The sequence below is a fragment of the Puntigrus tetrazona genome, chromosome 12 (genome assembly GCF_018831695.1).
Source record: "Puntigrus tetrazona isolate hp1 chromosome 12, ASM1883169v1, whole genome shotgun sequence".
NCBI classification, from domain to species: domain Eukaryota; kingdom Metazoa; phylum Chordata; class Actinopteri; order Cypriniformes; family Cyprinidae; genus Puntigrus; species Puntigrus tetrazona.
In genome coordinates this window covers 6,363,054-6,385,144 of record NC_056710.1, presented here as the reverse complement: position 1 = coordinate 6,385,144, position 22,091 = coordinate 6,363,054, and the positions used below count along the sequence as shown (strand labels likewise).

The 22,091-nt window shown below is 41.8% G+C and overlaps 1 protein-coding gene across 1 annotated transcript in view; it reads right to left on the bottom strand.

Annotated features, from left to right (window-relative positions):
* LOC122355059 (protein ADP-ribosylarginine hydrolase-like) overlaps positions 1-22,091 on the bottom strand; it is a 67,339-nt gene that overhangs the window by 6,687 nt on the left and 38,561 nt on the right. The window contains 1 exon segment of the mRNA XM_043253015.1: positions 13,559-13,773. Within this exon segment, the coding sequence (XP_043108950.1) occupies positions 13,559-13,773 (215 nt within the window).

Here is a 22,091-nt window from a genome sequence, read left to right as displayed (position 1 = left end):
ATATCAAGTTCTGTCAATTGTATTTTTTTTTCTTTATTAATCTAAGACCTTTATTTCTCTTATGTAAATAGTTCTCCTGTAGCTTCAGCAAATGATGGCCAAATAAATCTTGTAATTAAGCTTCATCCGCATCGTATGGTCATTTCACTGTCAAGTTCACCCTATCCCGTTATACATTTCCTAAGTGTTACGATTTGGACCCTAGACTTCTTTCACAGATCGTAACATGTACTGTAAGTACAGTAAGAAGAATATTGCAAAAATTTCCTTGTAGTACATCAGTCTGACCACAAGGAATGTGGTGTACTACACTTTTTTTTTTTAGATTAAGTACTGTATGTACAGTAAGTGAAATATTAGTAAATTTTCACCTTTAATAACTGTTGGAACATAACCTTACATAACCTTTTTGTGAATAAAAGTAACTGTTATCCAAGAATAAAGATGTACTGTCACGTACAGTAAGAGCGAGTCTGGCCACAAGAGAAATACTACAACAAATGTAACATGAAAAAAACCTTTTGGTAAAGTACAGTAATTGTTTTTCATTAGTTATTACCTGTTGTATTTACAATATATACAAAATATATACACAAACTTTACCCTGTAGAAAGTCAGCCTGGTGTTTTACAGCTTTTGGAACATGAAAAAAAAATTCGATAAAGAACAGTAATTGTTTTCTAAGAATAATTACTGTATGTACAGTCTGGTGAAATTGGCAAACATTTACCTGTAGAAAGTCTGTAGAAAGAATATATTACAACTTTTATAACATGAACAATCATTTTTGTAAATTACAGTAATTATTTTTAAGAATAATTGTGTACAGTAATGAATATATTGGCAAAATAAAAAAAAATTATAATTTATATAATATATATAATATAAATAATTTATTATTTATATATATAATAATAATAATATAAATAATATAAATATAATTAAAAAATACTATTTTCTTTTTACAATTACTGTATTTTATTTATTAATTTTTTGTACATGCATATATTAGTGGAATTTTTTTAAATAAGTGGAGCTTACCATATTTTCAGTGAGTTTGCTTACAAGGTATTTGCTATGGGGTTGAGCGGTCCTAAAGCAGGCTAGGCGAATATCCGCGAATATTAAACCTAAAACTAACTTTACCAAGAGATGACCTTTATCAAGTCCAGAACACCTAGATGAGCCCTATGGACAGATCACCGAAACCAGACATGCACACACACAAACACAAGCACTATAAGTCTTTTGCGCAGCCTGAATTAGCTGCGCTTAAATTTAACTGGAAATTAAGTGCTGGGCATCCAGCCAGAGGAGAACTGGCCCCGAACTGAGCCTGGTTTCTCTCAAGGTTTTATTTTTCTCCATTCTGTCATGAATATCTCCATTCTGTCATATATATATCCAAGATGGCGCCGTTGAGTTCGGCTGCCGTCACGACCGCTCCTGCAAAACTTTCTGTTTTCTTTTAATTGTTAGTATTTTGGACAGTCTGCGCGGTTTTCTTTATATAAGATGGCTATTATTACATACGACCGAGCCACTCTTATATCTATTGGTGTACAATGCACCCAACTTTGGGCCGTTTTAAACCCGGACCCATGCTGGCGGCGAGATCCTGGCGAAGACAAAGGGCGCGACCCGCACCGGCGTCCACGAGGAAGCGAGCCGGCGTCAGGAACAGGTTGAGGGCACGCTCACACCGCGCTCCCCTACCTAGTGTCCTGTTAGCCAACGTCCAGTCTCTGGAAAACAAGCTCGATGACCTCAGGGCAAGGATCAAGTTCCAGAGAGACATTCGGGACTGCAACCTCCTCTGCTTCACCGAGACATGGCTGAACCCAGCGGTACCGGACCACGCCATACAACCGGCGAGTTTTTCTCCGTTTACCGCATGGACAGAACAATGGAGTCGGGAAGACACGGGAGGTGGGTGTGTCTGATGGTGAACAACCGCTGGTGCGACAAGCGCGAGCGTTGTTCCTCTTTCACGCTCCTGCACACCAAACCTGGAACTTCTGACCATCAAATGTCGCCCTTTCTATCTTCCACGGAATTCAGCTCGGTCATAGTCAGCGCCGTTTATATTCCACCTCAAGCGGACACGGACGCTGCAATATGGGACTTACTACGACCACCTCACAACACACCAGACACAGCACCGGGGCGCGCACTCATTGTGCTTGGGGATTTTAACAGTGCAAACCTCAAGCGCGCACTGCCGAACTTTCACCAGCACATCACCTGCCCCACCAGGGGCGAAAGGACACTGGATCACTGTTACACACCCTTCAGAGAGAGCTACAAGGCAAAATCATGCCCACCGTTTGGTAAATCGGACCATGCCGCCATTTTCCTCGTACCTGTTTACAAACAGAGGCTGAAACAGGAAGCCCGGTACAGAGGAGGTGTCACGCTAGACTGACCATTCGGTGGCCGCTCTGCAGGGCGCTTTGTATGCGCGAGACTGGGCCATGTTCAGGTGTAGCTCCGAGGACGTCAAGCGTGTTCACGAAGCGGTGGTGGGATTCATCGGAAACTAGCGGATGACACGGTAGAGAAAACCGTCATCAGGGCGTTTCCCAACCAGAAGCCGTGGGTAGACAAAACTATCCGCGACTCTCTGAGATCCCGCTCCGCAGCCTATATCACGGGATTGTCAGCGGGGATATGTCTGAATACAAGGCTGCGTCAATGCGTGCAGAGCGGTAAAGGAGGTAAAAAGAGGCGCTACGGGAGGAAACTAGAGTCACAGTTTCAACACAGTGACTCTAGGAGCCTTTGGCAGGGACTGAGAAACATCACGGACTATAAAACGCCAACCTCCAGAGTGGAGAGCGCGGATGCTTCTCTGGCAGACGAGCTAAACACCTTTATGCTCGTTCGAGGCTGCAGCTAATCACGCTAATCACGCTTAGCGCCGCTTAGCGCATGATGAACAGCACGCATGCCGAGAGAGCCGGAGAGGAAATCGCGTTCACCATTTCAGAGCACGACGTAAGGAGGGCATTCAGGAAGAGTGAACACCAGGAAGGCAGCAGGACCTGGACGGCATCACAGGTCGGGTTCTGAGAGCCTGTGCTGACCAGCTAGCACCGGTGTTCACTGAGATATTTAATCTTTCCCTGAAACAGTCTGTAGTCCCCTCGTGTTTCAAAGAGTCCATCATTGTTCCTGTGCCGAAGAAACCTCAACCATCTTGCCTTAATGATTACCGCCCTGTAGCTCTGACGTCTGTAGTGATGAAGTGCTTCGAGAGACTCGTCAGAGACTTCATCACCGCATCACTACCGGACACACTGGACCCACTACAGTTTGCTTACCGCCAAAACCGGTCTACGGAGGATGCCATCACACACCTCCTCCACACAACCACAAGCCACCTGGATTTTAGGAAAGGGAACTATGTGAAAATGCTGTTCGTGGACTATAGTTCAGCGTTCAACACCATAGTTCCCTCTCACGCTCACCTCGAAGTTGGAGGTCTTTACACCAACTTCCTGACCGACAGACCACAAGCCGTCACGGATGGGAAAAACACACCTCATCCTCCCTCACTCTCAGCACTGGAGCCCCTCAGGGTTGTGTTCTGAGCCCCTGCTGTACTCGCTGTACACACATGACTGTGTGGCCACTACAAACTCCACCACCATCATTAAATTTGCTGACGACACTGTCGTGGTGGGCCTGATCTCCAACAACGATGAGATGGCCTACCTTCAGGAGATCAACAACCTGGAGAGATGGTGTCAGGAGAACAATCTTCTCCTGAACGTCAGCAAAACAAAGGAGTTAATAGTGGACTTCAGCACGAAGCAGGTGCGCTCTTACCATCCCATCAAGATCGGCGGGACCCCAGTGGAGAGAGTGGACAGTTTCCGGTACCTGGGTGTTCACATCACGCAGGACCTGTCTTGGTCCTGTCACATCAACACCCTGGTGAAGAAGGCCCGGCAGCGTCTATACCATCTGAGGCGGCAAGGGACTTCAGACTCCCATCTCAGGTGCTCAGGAACTTTTACACCTGCACCATCGAGAGTGTCCTGACGGAAACATCACCTCCTGGTTTGGAAACAGCACCATGCAGGACAGGCGAGCTCTTCAGAAGGTGGTGCGGTCAGCTGAGCGCACCATCCGCACTGAGCTCCCTGTGCTGCAGCACATCTACAACAAGCGGTGCTGTACCAGAGCCAGGAAGATCGTGGAAGACCTCAGCCATCCCAACAATGGACTCTTTTCTCTGCTGCGTTCAGGAAAGCGCTTGCGTTCCCTGAAGGCAAACACAGAGAGAATGAGGAGGAGCTTCTTCCATGAGGCCATTCGGACTCTGAACCAGAGAACACCCAGCACCTAATCACCGGGATTCCCATGTTCACCCCTCTTTCCCCAGATACTCGCCACTTACATTTGGACAATTGCACTAGCCACTTTGCACTGGACATTGCACAGCCACTTTACACTTACACTTTACATCTTATACTTTATATTTATATTCTATTTTATTTTATTTTTATATTCTACTTTGCACACTTCTTTTTATATATATTTCTTATATTTTATATGTATATATACATTTAAATTTTATTTTGTTTCTATTTTGATGCTGGACGGTTGTAAAGAACATTTCACTGCATGTCGTACCATGTATGCATGTGTATGTGACAAATAAAATTTGAATTTGAATTTTTAATTTGATTTGATTTGAATGGGGTTTTGGTTTCTTGTCTATGTTACCATCTCCTTTGCTTAGTAAAATAATTTTTAGTTTGATTTGATTGATTGATTGTGTGATCTGACTTGTCAAGGGTTTACGTATTTGACTTCTTGCAGATATTCTAGGTCAGTAATCAATACAAATGGTTAGTTGTATTCATTCAGCCAGTGATGCCATTCTTCTAACACCAATTTCATGGCTAGGAGTTCTCTATTAATGATACTGTAATTTTGCTCTGTGGGGACAACTTCTTGGAGAAGAAGAGCATGGATGCAGTCTTGTTGGAACAGCCTTCCGCTATGATAGTACTGCTCCCACACCCATTTGAAAGCATCAACTTCTACGATGAAGGGCAAGTCTGGGTTAGGGTGGATTAAGGCGGAGCCTTATATGCCAGCAAGCTGTTGGAAAGCCTCTGTTTCTGCTGGAATCCATGACTGAGATGTGGGAGATCTCCACAGGAGGAAGGTGAGGAGCTGCCAAGGTGCTAAAGTTTTCAACAAAGTGTCAATATATGTTAGTGAAAGCCAAGAAATCAGGCCAGTGACGGATGGCATCAACCTTCTTTTGGTCCATTTGTAAGCCATTTATGTTGATGATGTAGCCCAGGAAACTGAATAGAGGAGCGGTGAAATTCACATTTTCAAGTTTGAGGTATAGTTTTTAGATGACCTGCGCAATGTGGAGACAATGGTCTACCTCGTTCCAGGAGTAGATTGGAATGTTGTTGATGTATATGATAACAAAACAATGCAGATACTTCTGGAACACCTCATTCATGAAGGCCTAGAATACAGAGGAGAGTTGGCTAGACAATATGGCATATTTCAATATTCATAGTGCCCTGACAGTGTATTCTGGAATGCCCTATATAGCTCTGGGATGTCAACATCATGCTGCCCTTCAGAACTCTTGATTGTAGTGGCTTGGAGGGCGCCTTAGCTGATTTACTAGTTATAAAAGGTCGAGCAGGAGTTATAGACAAAATTCAAAACAAGAGTCACTCCATGAGAGGATGTCACCAGACGTCCAGGAGAGGTGGGGTTATGATGCTTTAGCCAAGGGCGTCCTAGGATGATATCTGCAGTTGATCGCACCAGCAAAGACATCCTCTGGAGTGAACATTAATTTTCTGGCAGGGGATTTGTGGGGATGTGAAACCAGCTGATGAAGTCCCTGGAAATGACGTTTTTGGCAGGTATCTCTAAAACAGGAAAATGTAGTAATAAGGTAACATCAAATCTGGTGGTCAGACTGCTCACCGCTGGACATACAGAGCATTGAGACATGAGGTAGCCCTCTATACCACAGTAAAGGCATAAGTGAGAGCTGCCTTATTTCATCCACTTGCAGCAGCAGCTACGGTGTGAAGTTTCACTGCATACTCATTTATGGATTTTCCCTGTTTTAGCCGATTTAACTGGTCATGAACAGAAAGAAATTTGTTGATTGATCAAACACCTCCTAAAATGTGCTAAAAAAACCCCTCCAGGTTTCAAGTTGCAGGCTAAGCTTGTTTCCAGATGGTCCTGGCCTACTGGAGTGCATGACCAGTGAAATTATAAATGCTATTTTGCCTCTATCCATGGTAAAACGCTGTGGTTGCATCTCAAATAACAATGTGCATTAAAGGAGAAAGCTGATGCAATTCTCCACCATGCCACTGAATGACGCTGGTAAGGCCATTGGTTAAGTAATTAGCTGGGCTACAATTATATGTATATTTTTATGTAGAGATAAGTATAATAAACTAAGAAACTAGATAAAAGTTAAATTAAACCATATTAAACATAAAAGTGCAGTAATAGTGACTAAATGAAATTCAGAGCAAAATTATTAATAATAATTAATAATATTGCTACCCTAATAATTATACATGTACTAAGGACAGATGGACAGATGTAACTGCAAGCAGGTATATTTAAAATATAAACATATTGTAAATCAGTGAATTTACACAAAAGACATAGTTTAAATGTTAATACACTCATACACCTAAAATAAAGTAATATCTTTAATAATAAAAAGAGTTCATTATTTTTATGTCTGAATTGAGCCTCTTGATACAGTGTCAGGTCCATATCACTGTAGGGTGCCTTTTAATGTCCTGTTCATAACTCATTTGCTATGATAATGTAACATAAAAATGACTATGAAAGGGCTATGTTAGGCTAAGTAAGACAGGCACATAAAGATTAATATATATAAGTATACTTATACACTTATATATGATTGATTTTAAAGAGAGCGCAAGAGAAAAGAGCGAATGCACATTAACCTTCGACCAGGGCCTCTGGATTCCATTCTCCACGCAAAGGGAGACCCTTACACATAGCTGTGCTTAAAATTTAACTGGAAATTAAGTGCTGGATGTCCGGCCAGAGGAGAACTGGCATTAACTGAGTCTGGTTTCTCCCAAGGTTTTTCTCCATTCTTTAGTGGATGGGTTTTTTCAAAGGAACAATCAGCGTCACCCTGGTAACGGATGAGGAGCACCATCACAGGCTGGTCGGTCACACCTGCGACTCATCAAGAGTCGGTTACATAAGCCACATGATGCATGCCAGAAGACGAGCATCGCCTCCATGAATACAAGGACTAACACCACTCTCTTTTTACCCTCCCACGTTGTCCCACATCTGTGTGGCACAAAACTTCCATGACTGGGGTTACAACCCCCAACTGCCAGCCCGGTCCAGGCTGTCGAACTCTCCTGTCTCAACTTTTAGCATTGGCTGCTGGAGAGGACTCCATCAGCCAGTTATGTAGTGTAACGTGTGCTGGTTGACCGTTTTCTCTGGGCCCTTCCCGTTCTCACCAAAATAAAATGTATATGCATCTAAGTAAGGGGTAGTCAGTGTAAAAAATTCACACATTTAAATGAAAACGCATAACATAACACACTAATAGAATAACATATGTAATTTAATGATGACAAACACAACATGGCGGTTATAATGCTTGCACAAAAGACCTACAGGTGCTGGTCATATAATGTAAAGGCCTTTACAGGTGTTTTGAGTTGATTAGATAATTAGTGTGGCACCAGGTGTCTTCAATATTGTACTGATATTTCTTAGATACTGAATTTGGGGTTTTCATTATTTGTCAATTATAATCATCAAAATTTAAAGAAATAAGCATTTTAAATATATCAGTCTATGTGTAATGAATGAATATACAAATGTTACTTTTGAATGGAATTAGTTAAAAAAAAAAAATCAAATTTTTAATAATATTCTAATTTTATGACAAGCAGCTGTATAGGTGTAACACCACGACAGCACAGGGAGCCCTCATCCGAGTACTGACTCATCTCCACTCCCTCTGCTCCCATTTCCTGTTTGGCCAGCATATAACCAGAGCTCACAGTTTGCCAGTTCGCGAAGTATTGCCAGTTCTACTGCTTTACTGAGTGTTCTTTTCTACTACTCTGTCTGATTCCTGTGTGTATGATTTTTGCCTGTCAACCTGTTTTTTGATTCTTGGATTCGCCCTTCTGCCTTGTCGCCTGATTTGGATTGCTATACCTGTTGTTTGACCCATTGCCTGTTAACCCTGGCCTTGCCTCTAATCCCCTTTAATTTGTTCACGGATTGGATTGCTTTATTGTTGATGAACCATTGCCTGCCCTTTGATATTTGTCTTTGTCTTGAGCCCAATAAAGAACCGCAAATGTATTCTAACGCCACCTTCCTATTTCACTTACAATAGTCTTGTTTAAAATGTTCACAGTATTCATTTGTAGTTAATATTACAATGAATGGGGTGGGTTGGGTATATAAATGTGAAAATAATTTAATTATTTACTATTATTATTATTAAAATTATTATTATTATATTTATTCATTATTTTAAGCTGAATAAATATTTAATTGTCCTATTTTGTCATACTTTGTGTGTTCCGCTTTATATGCCCACCCCATCATGTGCTGTACCCAGTAATCTTAATATTTTAAATAATATTTTAAATAATCCAATCATATCTATATAATAGTAATAATAATCCAATGTGTTCCATAATTAGAAATAGTGGCAATAACATGCAAACAAAACTCTGCCTCTAAATATCCCCAGGTTTCCCCAAAAAATAAAGTGTGAGTTGTATGTTTTCTTAATAATACATGGTTTATATACAATTTTAAAACAAACAAATAACCCTACTTAGGAAATGGACAGCATACCTTTCAGGACATATAATTTGCGTCTTAATACTTGTCAAGTAACAGTTTTGCAAGGTAAGTATGAAAGAATGAGTACAATTAAAGTATGTTAATAAATGCACAAGTAGATCAAAAACACACTGAAGAGGCAAACACACATCACATCAGGGAGGGAAAAAGTAGAGCAGACAATTAGATACTGAAACATAATTAAGAGGACAAACAACTAGGTCACTGTTATGACCCCAGTGGGGATAGAACTCAGGTCCTCAGGAGCTAACCTTTGGCGCTTACTACTGCACCACTGCACCACTGCACCTGGAGCAGGTGAAATCCAGTTGCGAAGGAAACAAACAAGAGGTTTTGAGTATGACTCTTTAGGTATCTTTTGCTCACGATGAACAAAATAAATTCCAAGAACCAGAGTACAATCTTAGAGTCGTCGTACAGGAACAGCCACAAAGGAACTCAAAACACTTCTTGATTGTAAGGTCTCAATGTAATCCCAAAAGAAAAACTTCCCTTCAACATAAGGCAGGGGAAAAGTGGCGCGCACACACACACAAAAAAGAACAAAAAAACAAAACCACAACTGACTGACGACAACATACTCCAACAGAAATCAGGACTGAACAAGAACAATAGGCAGTCAGACATTTAAATAAAGTTGGTCATTAAGAGTGATTGAGAACAGGTGTGCTACAAGTCTCTAACAATAAGGTGATCTGGAGCAGAAAGGGTGCCATCCAGTGGAATTTCAGGCACATTGTGGGTGAAAACACAAACAAAACATTTGTGACTGTTTGCTCCCCTTCTGGAAGGCATGACCTCGCACCATAGGAAAAGAAAGATGACACTGGCGACTGATGTGTAAAACGGGGATCCGGTGGAGCCTGACAGAGCCAGATGGGTGAAGGCATGAAAAAAGCCAGAGTATCCAGAGACGGCAGATGGTTAACAACTGACGGTGGCAGAACAGGTAGAGGAGGAGCCTGAAGCAGAGAAAGAGAGCAGAAGAGCCTGGGTGAAGCTAAGGATCTGAAGGGCCTATGCAGAGCAGATGGCACAGGCAACAGATGCAGAAACGGGGACAGAGGACTGAGATGGAGCCGGAGGGAAGAACGAGTCTGACAGAGTGTTACAATCCCACGTAGGTCTAGGGGTACTGGGGTATAACATTTAAAAGACATTAAAGAACGTGCACGTACAGTGTGTCGGACAAAGATAACACCGCAAACTAAAGTGCAAGATAGTGCTTTTATTTTTTGTTGTTGATTGTTAAATATGAAAAATGTAGATGTGACAGAACAAAAAGGAAAATGTATATACAGGTACACTATTTACATATACACGAGACGGAGGGAACGGAAAGAAGAGACAAAGGGTGGTGCTAAAGCAAAAAAATAAATCAAAAAAGTCTCCAGCTACTTAATTTCCCTAAGATATCTACCAACAAAACTATATGAAAAGAAAATCTCTTCAGCGTCTGAGACACCCTAACTAAACTACACTCGCTTAGCCAAAACAAGAGTACATGGGGTGTGTACGCTTCCTAACCTAATGTACTACACAAGGCAGATTCCTACGTGTTGTAATGTGTCACGTGACTTTCTTACCTGTCCACTTTGCGTGATGACTTACAATATGAGGGGAAAGGGAATGGAAAAACACTACACAGGGTGGCAAGTAACAAACATCAAAACAAACGCATAATACACAATGATAACACAGCAGGTGGCGAGTACAACAGCAAATAAAATGGGGGGGCGTGTGGGTGGTCTGGCGAGCTCTTTTATCTGAGGTGGTCTTGAGTGATTGGAGACTGCAGAATGTGTGGCGTCAGCACTGATGAAGATTGACAGGTGACAGGAACCAATGACCGGTAACTAAGAAGTTAAAGTGCGAAAGAACAGATAGAGGGAAAAACACATGGCACAACACAAACACGTAACACAGAGCCAGAGGAATGGAGGGACATGGTGCCATTTTGGTGCTAACGGGTTGAGGGGCTTGTAACAAAGATTATTCGCAAAATGTCACACAAAAAATGAGGAGGGATCTGTCACCACCAATCTTATTGTATTTACATTTCCAAAAGACATACAGTTTGAAACCGCACAACAATCATGACCATATCTCAGAGCAGCAGTCACATTTGGAAGAAAAACATTTGAATGTCCACACAACAATAAAGCTCAGTGTTACTGCACATGTCCTCAGTTCATCAATGCATAGATGTTAAAAGGATAAATCCAAGTCCATCCAGTAAACTTTATCCAAAGGGAATAGCAATCCTCAAAAAGTACTCAGATGAAAATCCCAATATTGTAGAAAAGGATCCATGACCTGGGTAGATGATCCCATAATCACATAATCAGACACACAAAACCCTATTGAGATGTAGAACAAAATATTCCTCAACAAGGGTTTCCAAATAAAAGCATAGAGAGAGCAAACACTCTCAGCTTCCATGTGCTCCTCATTCAAACTTCCCTATTCCTTTTATTCTCTGGCCTAGAGAACCTTTCACAGTAATAGCTCCCAGTGCCCTCTAATGGCAGGGAGTAAAATAACACCTTTCATTCAACACAGAAAGCAAGTAACAGTTTTCTAGATCTGTTACACTCAGAAGCTTGAGATAAAGAAGAGGGATGCCGATGGAGACTGGCAGACCCGTGGTGAATCCAGCAAACAGATGGTGGGCTGAGGGTAAGCAGAGGGGCTGCTGGGAGACATTAGTGGAGAGAGGAAAGGGTGGGAGAGCACAGTCTCTGGAGGATACTCAGCAAGCACAGAGACACAGCTCTGCCAGCACGCCTTTGGAAAGCGCTCATGAGGAGCAGGCATTGGAGGATCTGAAACCCCATCTGGGCTGGACGGAACCAGCAGGGACCAGTAGGAACTCAGGAGACAGGGGTGGGGCAAGATAATACTCCAAATCCTTATTCAAGTGAAATGGCTCCTCTTTTAGATACAGCAGCCCCAGATATATGATAAGCTCACCCTCAGCCTTTATGCAGTAGGTGGAGCTCCACTTTGCCATCTCATTGTACCATAGGGCAATGGCTCATCGGTCGCCACAAATTCCAGCCCTCCATCATCGGTGGGCTCAGGCTGTAACTCTGCATTGTGGGCAGACGGTGGGCTGGGCTCTGGATCCTGAGTGGGCTGGTGTCACTGTCCATGAACCAACACCCACTAGTGAGGCTGTCTCATCCTTACAATGAGCAGAGGAAGCTGTCTGGGTAGCATGTTTGGTTGACCAGAAACACAAAATACTCTTTGTGGTCCTCGAGAGAACGATCCCCCTGCTCCATCAGGAGTATTGAGGAGGTAGGGACAGGACATATGAAAAAATCTAAAATAAAAACTGATCAAAAAAACATGCAAAACAAAAAGGGCAGGGAAAACATGCCACTCACATGAACTTTATGGGTCTTGTCTTCTGTCACGTAACAGTGTTGCGAGGCACGTATGAGAATGAGTACAATTAAACTTTTTAATAAATCCACACAAAGATTAATATACACTGAAGAGGCAAACACATATCACATGAGAAAGGGACAAAGTAGACCAGATGATTAGACACTGAACACACTGGAACTTATATTGCGGAGATAATGACATTAATTAACACCCTGAATACAATGACTCAATCAAGGCAAAACTGGTGAAAACACACTGGTGAAAACACAAACAAAACGGTCCAGGGGCATGAGAATACTGCAGTGAAAATGCACATAGCAATACATATATGAGAATGTATCCTGTATTGTAGGTCAGGTAGTGCTCCAGGGGAAGGGTCATGGCTCGGACATGCCCACTCCAGTCGGGAGCCTGGTGAAGGCGGCGAATAAAGGACGAGGTGATGATGACAATAAAGGGAAGTGCAGCCGACTTGTCACATTCCCTTCCTCAGCGTCAACCCCGTCAAGCAGTCACTGCCCACGCAGGAGTGCTACCTTCCTCAACCAGGCTCCAGCGGTCGAAGTGGGCGGGGCAGGGATTCCTCTCCGGGCAACTCCCCTCTCGCACCGGGACAGAGAAACCGGGAATTAGTCGACAAGCTCAACCAGCCACCGGGTAAATGACAGTAAATTTCTGGTGGCTGGGAGCGAGACTTCGTCGTTCCTCCGTCCCGGCGTGGGTATGAGCAAGAGAGGATGACGTCATCAGATGTTGCTCAACTGTGCCGTCTAAGCTCAAGCGTTGCCCGCATTCTCCACCAGTGTGGCTGGAGGAGCCAACGGCAGAACATAGTGGGCATGGTGTCAGGCCTCGGAGAGGCTTTTAATTAAACAAAATATACAAAATAAAGTGTCCAGGGAAAAGTGTCCAAAATAAATGGGGAAACTGGTGTCATCGTGTGGTAAGGGACGGAGTCCTCGGGAGACCGGTCTCTTTGAGGAGAGGCGTGCTCGGTATTTGCGACAGCGGTGACGAGGCTCAATACACTTCAGGTGTGCCTCGTCACACGCCGCCAGACCTGTCCAACACCACGCCCCTCCTCTCAGGCATGCCCACTCCCATCGGGAGCCTGGTGAAGGGCGGCGAATAAAAGACGGGGTGATGATGACAATAAAGGGGAGGGGCAGCGGACTCGTCACATATATAGATAGATAGATAGATAGATAGATAGATAGATAGATAGATAGTTTATTCTGAAATCTAGTAAGATTACCTCCATGAAATCCTGCTCGACTCATGAGTTCCTCCCAGTTCAAGCCTGCTCCTAAGAGGGCATCCAGAGCTATCATTGGAGCATCATGACCACTTCGACCAGCCCAACCTGACAGACTGAACCTCTTGTAGGCCTCATCTCGTTCTGCTGGCCCATACTGGTCAGGCCAAATAACTGGCCCAGCCCCCAAAGATAGTCCTCTTAGATCCAAATACCTTGGAAGAAAGGAAGAAAAAATGGGTAACAAAGGTTTCATTTGTAAAGAGTTTATAAAGGTGATAAGTGATTAATTCACTTAATTATGCATTAGAAATAATTTATAAGTAGTTATAACTGCATGACTAAAAAGGTGATTTCTGAAAGTGTTAGGAGTTTATTCTGTTTTGGGTCCCTAGTGGCCGCTATTGTGCTTTTTCTGTGATGTCTCTGTTTTTGTTTTTTGTTTTTGTCTCTGCCCTACACTGCATTTTTCCGCCATTTTTGATTGCCTGATTATTGTCAGATGTGTTAGTCATGTGGTCTAATTTACCTGCCTATTTATATTGGGCCTCGGGGTGAAATGTCACTGAGTCTTCGCTTTAAGTCATGCTGGAGAGTGACTGTTTATCTAGTCTTCATCTCTGTCCTTAAGCCAGAAAGTTAAGTTTTTTGTGATTATCCTTTAAGTTTTGTTTTTTGCCTCGCATGTTTGGATTTCCACTGTGGATGTTAAGTTAAGTTTTCATGATTTTCTCAGTTCTGCCCTGTGCTGTTTATTGGACTTTATCACTTCTATTTTTTGAATTCTTTGTTGCAATTTTGATCTTCGGTGGATTCTAAGTTCTTGAAATAAACTCTGAGAAGACTTTTACACCTCTGCACTTGAGTCTCCTGAGTAGCTCACTTTGATTGAACTTTGCCTTTCACACCAGCGACCTGGGTTCGATTCTTGACAGAAAGCCCATATAAGAACATGTCCCACTGCGCCTCAATATTCCTGCCCCATTCTTCTGCTAATGTACGGAATTAAATAGAGTAACCAGTTACAGTGCAAACACCTTCTTGAGCTTGTCATAGAAAACCTGGAATGAAATGCACCTTAGACTCCTCAGTGGGGAAAGAGGAGGGTTGAAGAGAGATGTATAATGAAAATTTAGTCAAAAATTAGCAACATAGCTGAGTTCACCCAGAGTATGCATGCTAGAGGTAGCATGCTGGAGGCAATAAACCAGGTTTGGCATAACGGGCATTCTGATCCCCAAGAGCAGGTGGATTAGTAGCGAGTGGGTGTAGAAACATGGCAGTGTCCATCTTTAATTGCAGAAATTGTGTGGTTAAATCTGAAACTTGAGCAACCAGGGCCTGGACAGCGTGACTAGTGGCCATTATGTGGTCATTTTGCTGCTCCATGTGAGTGTTGCTCTTCACAAACAATCTCTCAAATCTGCCATACTTGATTAATCTATCATGTTCAGCTTGTTCTGTCACAAGTTCCAAGTGCAAGTGCAAACAGAGTTTACTGAAACACAGCGAAAATGAACAATTCTAAGAATACTTCAGGCAGAGAACTTTTGCAACATCAAAGTGAGACATCCCAGGAGATTAGAATCCACAGAGTGAGCTGCTGGACACAGAGGTGAACTAGATGAGAAACAAGACAAGAATAATGAACTAACAACACCAAATGGATCACCATCAAGATGAAGCAGCACAAACAAGCCGCAAATGTGCACTCTGATAGGCATAAGCTGTGATACTGTGCAATGGAGGAGTATGTGTGCACTCAGACACGCAAGACGAACACACAAACCTGTGTGTTCCTGTTGTTTTGTGCTGATGGCCATCTAAATGACAAGGTGTTTACTGGAAATATGTCTCTGGAGCTCATCTAGTCATCTTGGTCTCCACTGATATGCAGGGATGTAGCGGCCATCTCTAGTTGCTAATAGTACCATAGTGCCATCTGATCGAGATATGGACTGAATCTGGTGGCTACTATGTTGTTTTTGGCCTGTTTTAACTTTAGTGTTAGTCTAATCTTGAAGCTGTCATTAGTGTTTATTAGTTTTAGTTTAAGCTCTTTTCAAGTTTCAGTCAACTAAAATTCTTAAAGTATTTTGGTCTCATTTTAGTCAGGATGATCCATGATTATTTTTGTCTAATTTTATTTAATGAAATTGTATTTTAGTCTAGTTTTAGTAATGCAATTTAATTCAGTTCAACTCAGTTAATATTGTATATTTACCTAGTACTATAGACGGACCCAAAAATTTGTTTTAGCCAAACCTATTTCAAACAAGGTTATCTTACTATATTGTTACCTTATAGACTCAAGAATACCTTCATTCCAGACAAGAAAAACGATTTTAATTGACTTTTATTTTACCAACCAAACATGTAAGTAAACACAAATGTAAATAAAATAAAGGAAAAACAATAAATAACAGTAGTAACAGGTACCACGTAGCAGATTTGATTTTTGACCTAATTTATGGCTTAATTTATGACCCCTGTCAGCGTTGATTGCCAGGCTGTCATATGTCAAATGTGTACCACTGACAGATTTATGAATGGATTTATGACCCCTCTGTCACCCTGACTGCCCTGTCACAGGGGTAGGTTGTGTAAATCAAAAGAATAAAATAGATTGAGTAGGTTTATGGCTGCGCGTTTTTATGTTGTTGTTAACTTCACCTGCGTAGAGTTAGGTTTTTCCAGATTGTGTAAAAAGGCAGCGCAATCCCATGTGTTCTGTCATTTCAACAGGATCAATGTTTGTTGATGTATATGTTAATGCCTAGTTACCAATTTGTCCCTTTTGCCCTGTCTATATCCCCGTCAGAAAAAGGTTATTTGGGCATTTGGCTTCCATGTTTTTGTTTTAGGTAACGACTATGGAAGATTTGTGTCCAGACACCAGAACCCAAAGCTTCCCTATTTGTTTCCAACTGTGATGTAATCAATGTTCAATGGGTTAGAAGACACACGTCCATGTCACACCACTAAACGGTTCATTGGTTGATTTATAGGCTAAATGTTGAGATTTAAGACATCACTGTTTTGATTGCTTCCAACAACATTGAAATGCGTTGGAGCTGTGGATGTACAAAATATATTACTTGTACCTAAAAAGCACCTAAAGACTGAAAACTAAAAATGTAGAAACATATCAGTACCTATTATGGCTTTTATATGCTTCTGAAAAGCGGTCAGGTTTGGGACATGTTTTTTACAATACCAATACAACCTAATCTGTTGTCTGATGTGGTGTGCTCGTGTTAATGGCTTTACAACATTCATCTGATACAGATGCAACTTTTAGTTTTAATTCAACCCATAAATAGTTGTAAATACAACATATATTTTACATAAATCCTACCCAGTAAAATAATTACACCAATAATTTTAAACATTACACCAATAATTTTAAACATTGTGTTCTGTCAGTCACTATGAATTATGTCATGATGACAGACTGGGGTCTTGCTTGGAGCCCTGATTAGCTCTGATAAGAGAAAACACCAATGAAATTTGGCAGGTGGTTAACTAATCCTGAGCCCCTCCCCATCACGTGGATATAGCCGACAGTCTCATAACTACAACCTTTAAAGTGCTACTACAAAGAGGGGAAGCTGAAACAAGCCGTGGTGTCGAAGATACAATCGGTGGGTGTTGTTTTTTCTCCTCCAGTAAGTTCCCCAGTCTGTGAACCTTGGTGGAGTTTCCTTTGAGACCCTCAGCAGTCAGACTTGGTGGAGCACTCTGACACCAGGCCCAGTATCGGAATAGCTTGCCCAGTTCCAGTCAATCCCTATACTAGGCTAAGTGTTCCATATAGCGGATTCTCCTCTGCGATTCTATATGCGTATCTTCTCTGTAAGCCACACAGATAATTCATATGTTCACTGCCCCATCCCTAGGTCAGTACATGCCATTCCAAGCATTCCATGTGTCACCTCTCCTTGGTCAGGATGTAGTCTGCCGTAGTGTCCTTCTTAGGAAGGCCTGCTTCCCTGATGTTCTGCCATTTGTACAACAAATAGAAGAGGTTATCACACCTCTTGGAAGGTTGGAAGTCCTTCTGGTAGTTTTTCTTTCGCTGAGTCCCATACCCTCTTGCTCTCTCAGAACCAGTAATCTACCGCTGGGACAATGGAGGCTCACCTGACCAGGGAAAAAGTGGAGGCTGAATTTTGGGCGTATTCAACCCAGGGCAGATACTGGTTCCAGCTGTCTTGCTGTTCATCTTGTGCAGCAGCGCAGGGCTGGCGGCCATCTTGTGCAGCGGCGCAGGGCAGGCGGCCATCTTGGGAAGTGGCGCAGGGAAGGCGCAATCTTGGGTAACGGCTCTGGAAAGGCGGCCATTACAGGAGTCAATGCAGTGTCCTCTTTCTCCTCTATACCCAGCGTGAATGCTGACCCCACAGTCACTAAAGCAAACTCCACAAACTGTGCAAGTGACCACATGGACCCTCCCGAACAAGTCGTGGATTTGAGTGGCTGATTTATTCCCTCATGAAAGAACTCAATCAGGAAAGTCTGGAAAGTCAGAGAGGTAAGCCAGGTCCAGATATTCCTGGGTATAGTCTTCAAGTGCTCAGGTGCCCTGCTTGAGGGTTAATAAAGATATTGCGAGGCGCCTACCTGGCCATGGATCAGGTGAAAAGCCGCTGGATCCTGGTGTGAGGTTGCATTCTGTCATGATTAAGGGGTCTGAGGCTTTTATTGAACAAAGGCATGGTCAAAGCAGGCAGACGTCAAAACACAGCAAACAGGAGTATAAGAGGCAAGGCAACCACAGAATCCAAAAACAGGCAGATGTCGGGTCAGGCAGCAAACAATCAAAGTATCAAAAACAGGCAGGGTCAAAACCAAAGAATCTAGGACTTGGGAAACAAAAGGAACAACACAGGAAGTAGAAGAAGAGGGAGTGATCACAGATCACCCAGAGGTAAGGGCTCCCTCTGCTGGCTTGGTGACAAGTAAGTTTTGACTGAGTAAAATGTACATGAGTATACTTATTGTTTTTTAATTTTAGTGAATCAGTGTACTTTTCCATAGTAAGCATTACTTAAGTAAAATTTACAAAGAGTCAATAAAATTTACTTGAATTACCAAGTAAACTTAAATTAAAATTATAAGTATGGATAGGCTTTTACTTGGCAATTTGTATTTGTAAACTTACTAGCCTTTTCTGAGAGAGATTTGTTTGGTATAAATTCTACACCAATTTGTGTAAAATATCTGTGCTATAACATTTGTGAGTATTTTTTATTTTTTTTGCCAACAGCCAACAGGTTTTGTTAGGGCTGTGTCACATCTAAGAATCGATCATTTGTACATGTAATTTTACAATCATTTGTAAATGCCATTTTACAATAATTGAAGCACCTATGCATTTGAACAACACTTTTATGTTGATTAGATCAAGACTGGGAAAATTCTGTTACTGTTACTTTGAGTAAATTGACTGCACCTCTATTTACCCCTCCCATTGAAGGTATAAACTGTGCTGAGCCCTTATTAGACTTCCTGATGACTGCAGCGCCACGCACAGTGAGATCTCAATAAAGAGGAACTTCTGAACAGTTCAAGGCTGATTTCTGTACTGCATTTCCAGGCTTTGTTTGAGGTCATTACTCAAAGTGCTTTGTTCCGAAGATGGTAGCACATGGGCTATCATCTTCAGAAGCAGCCCTGACACTGAGAAGCCCCCCACCGTAACCCCTAGTCCATTTATCAGCCTTTCTCCCATTGCTGCCAACCTTATTAGAAAGAGTGCAATTTCCTTAATCTCTGGGTCTATTGTGCCATGTTCAGATTGTGAACACTGCTATACCTCCTCACACTCTGATTCGGGGAATGAATCATAGTGGTGGAAGCAATAGTACCTGTCCCTCCAATGGAGATGAATCGTACCCAAGGAGAGCAGTGGGTTATAGCCACTCCTGGATCTTCAGGTTTTGAATCGCTCCCTTCACCAGGAAAAGTTATAGCAGATGCTGTCCTTTTGGAGTGTTGCCTCATAGGCGCTGGCACACAGGCTGCATAGAGCCTGTGTCTTTGTAACATCATGTAAATGCGGGAGACTGGCTTGGTGTTGCCTGACAACGCCATTCCCTTGGGATCCGTTCCCTCTGTGAACTCTAGTCCTTCATTGCCATTTGTTCTGACATGCTTGCCTGTCAGCATTGTGTCTTTAATTTCCTCATGCAGTTCAGGTTGTGGTGTTTCCCATACGGACTCTTGCACTCTGCCATCTTACAAACACATATGTACAGCTTGGCATGCAAAATCCACTCACCAATTCTCATTGGCTTTTTTGTTCTCATTGTAATATCTCTGTTTCCTCTTTCATAGAATGAGTGTTACATATGTGACCAAGATGTTCCAAAGGTTAAGTTCTATCTAGCCATCTAACAGTAATTTCCCAATTATAATTAGAATTACTATTCTCTGATAGAAGTACAGGTACACACAGCACACAGTCAGAGCACCTAGCAGAATATTTCATCTCAAATTTCTGTGACTTTTGTAATACATTCCAGTCATTTGGGGCTGCAAAATCAAAAGTGGAGTGACCATAAGTTGATTTGAGCACAAAACTGTTGTGTTTCTAAAGCATTATAAATATCATTCATAACATTACAACTGCTGTAGTGCAACTATACCAACAATGAAATCCAGATTGTACTTTAGATGTGGTATTTGTATTAAGAAACCTTTTCTTATACATTTTACAGAGGAAAACTGGCCCCGGAGAGAGCCTAGTTTTACTTCTTTCTGTCACTGATTAAGTTTGGGTTCCTCACTACAGTAGCCTTTTGGTTTGCTTAGTTACAGAAATATTGCTGATATCTCTGGAGTATGAAGGTATTTCTGTTACAAAACATGAGAGCTTGCTTATTGGAATGTGAGAACATATTAATATTTGTATTTGTAAGCTAAAATTTACACTCACAGCTCTGAAGTGAAAAGCTGAATCTCTCTCACCTGTGTTTTAAATTTAAGAGTTGCAGATTAATAGTTATAAATTTGTAAAATGTCATTCACATAAACAAAATGACAGACACAAATGGAAAACACATTTGCATTTTACTTTAGTTTCACTGTGAAACCACAATCTGACAGTACAACTTCAAATCCAGGCGCATTTTCATTTTGCTTCACATTTTGCAATATTCTGTTTCAAAACTCACTTATGCACTTCTAAATGCAGACATGACAGGGTGGGGCTTGGCTAAGAATGAAGACATATTATTGTTTGGTATCTCACCAATGAACAACGCTGCCATCAGGATTTGCTCTGCAGAAAAATTATGTATTATGTATTAAAATTATGTTACACTGCAGACTGTTTTCATTGAATATCCTTACCTTTTACATGATTTTAATGCACGGCATTCATTGTGTCATTCAGGTATAATCTGGTAGACAAATACTATAAAAACAAATACAATAAAAACTTTTTATTGGGTTAAATTCTTATTATTCCGTGTCAGTAATTTACCTTTTTAAATGCAAAATTTAAAAACAAATTAACTTATAAAACTCAAGTGTTGGATAATGTCTAAATGTATATTACAATGGCAAATTTAAAAATAAATAAATAAAAATAAGCTGGCAGTGCTCTAGAGTAAATACATGCATTTATTAAACAGCATCTAGTGGTTAAATTATGACATTACATAAATAATATCTTTCTGACCACCAAATGCATCTAATTTGTCTCTTTGCCCTGGAAATTAAAAACATTTTCAGCATTTTAACCTAAATACTACACTAATTGTAATGTAAATAATAAGCATATTATTATATTTTAAATGGTCATTAATGGATTATAATTATTGCTCATTATTTATAAAAATATCTAAAATCTCAAAACTAAATAGAACTGAGCTATAACATCTAAATGACACAATGAATGCAGTGTCTTAAAATCCAGTGAAAGCTAAAGATATTCAATGAAAACTAAATCTGCATTATTTTACAAATAACTGATACTCTTTCTGCTGAGCAAATTGTGATGACTGGATTTGTTTATTCATCAGACATTGACCAATAAAATGTCTTCATTCTTCATTCTCATTCAGAGCTGTGAGTGTAAATTTTAACTTACAATTAAAAATGAATAGGTTCTTACTGTCACGGTCGTGGTTTCGCGGGTGGGCTAACAAAACCCACAAGACCAGTGGGCTAACAGGACAGCTGGACGGGACCAGCGGGCAAACAGGATGGCTGGACGGGACCAGTGGGCTAACAGGACGGCTGGACGGGACCAGCGGGCTAACAGGACGGCTGGACGGGAACAGGAACTCTGGATACAGGGGAGGTGCACAGTCCAAATCCACATCATCCAGCTCCTCTTGTAGATCCAGCAGCCCCAGGTGGATGATCAGCTCATCCTCAGCCGATGTGCAGTGGGAGGAGCTCCACTCTCGCTCTTGTTGCAGTCGGCTGTCTCCACTGTGGCGAGCTCTGTTGCCGGCTCACGCACCTGGTCTGTCGCAGCCAGCTCGGGTCCGTGGCGCCCACGGCTCTGTCGCCTCCTCGG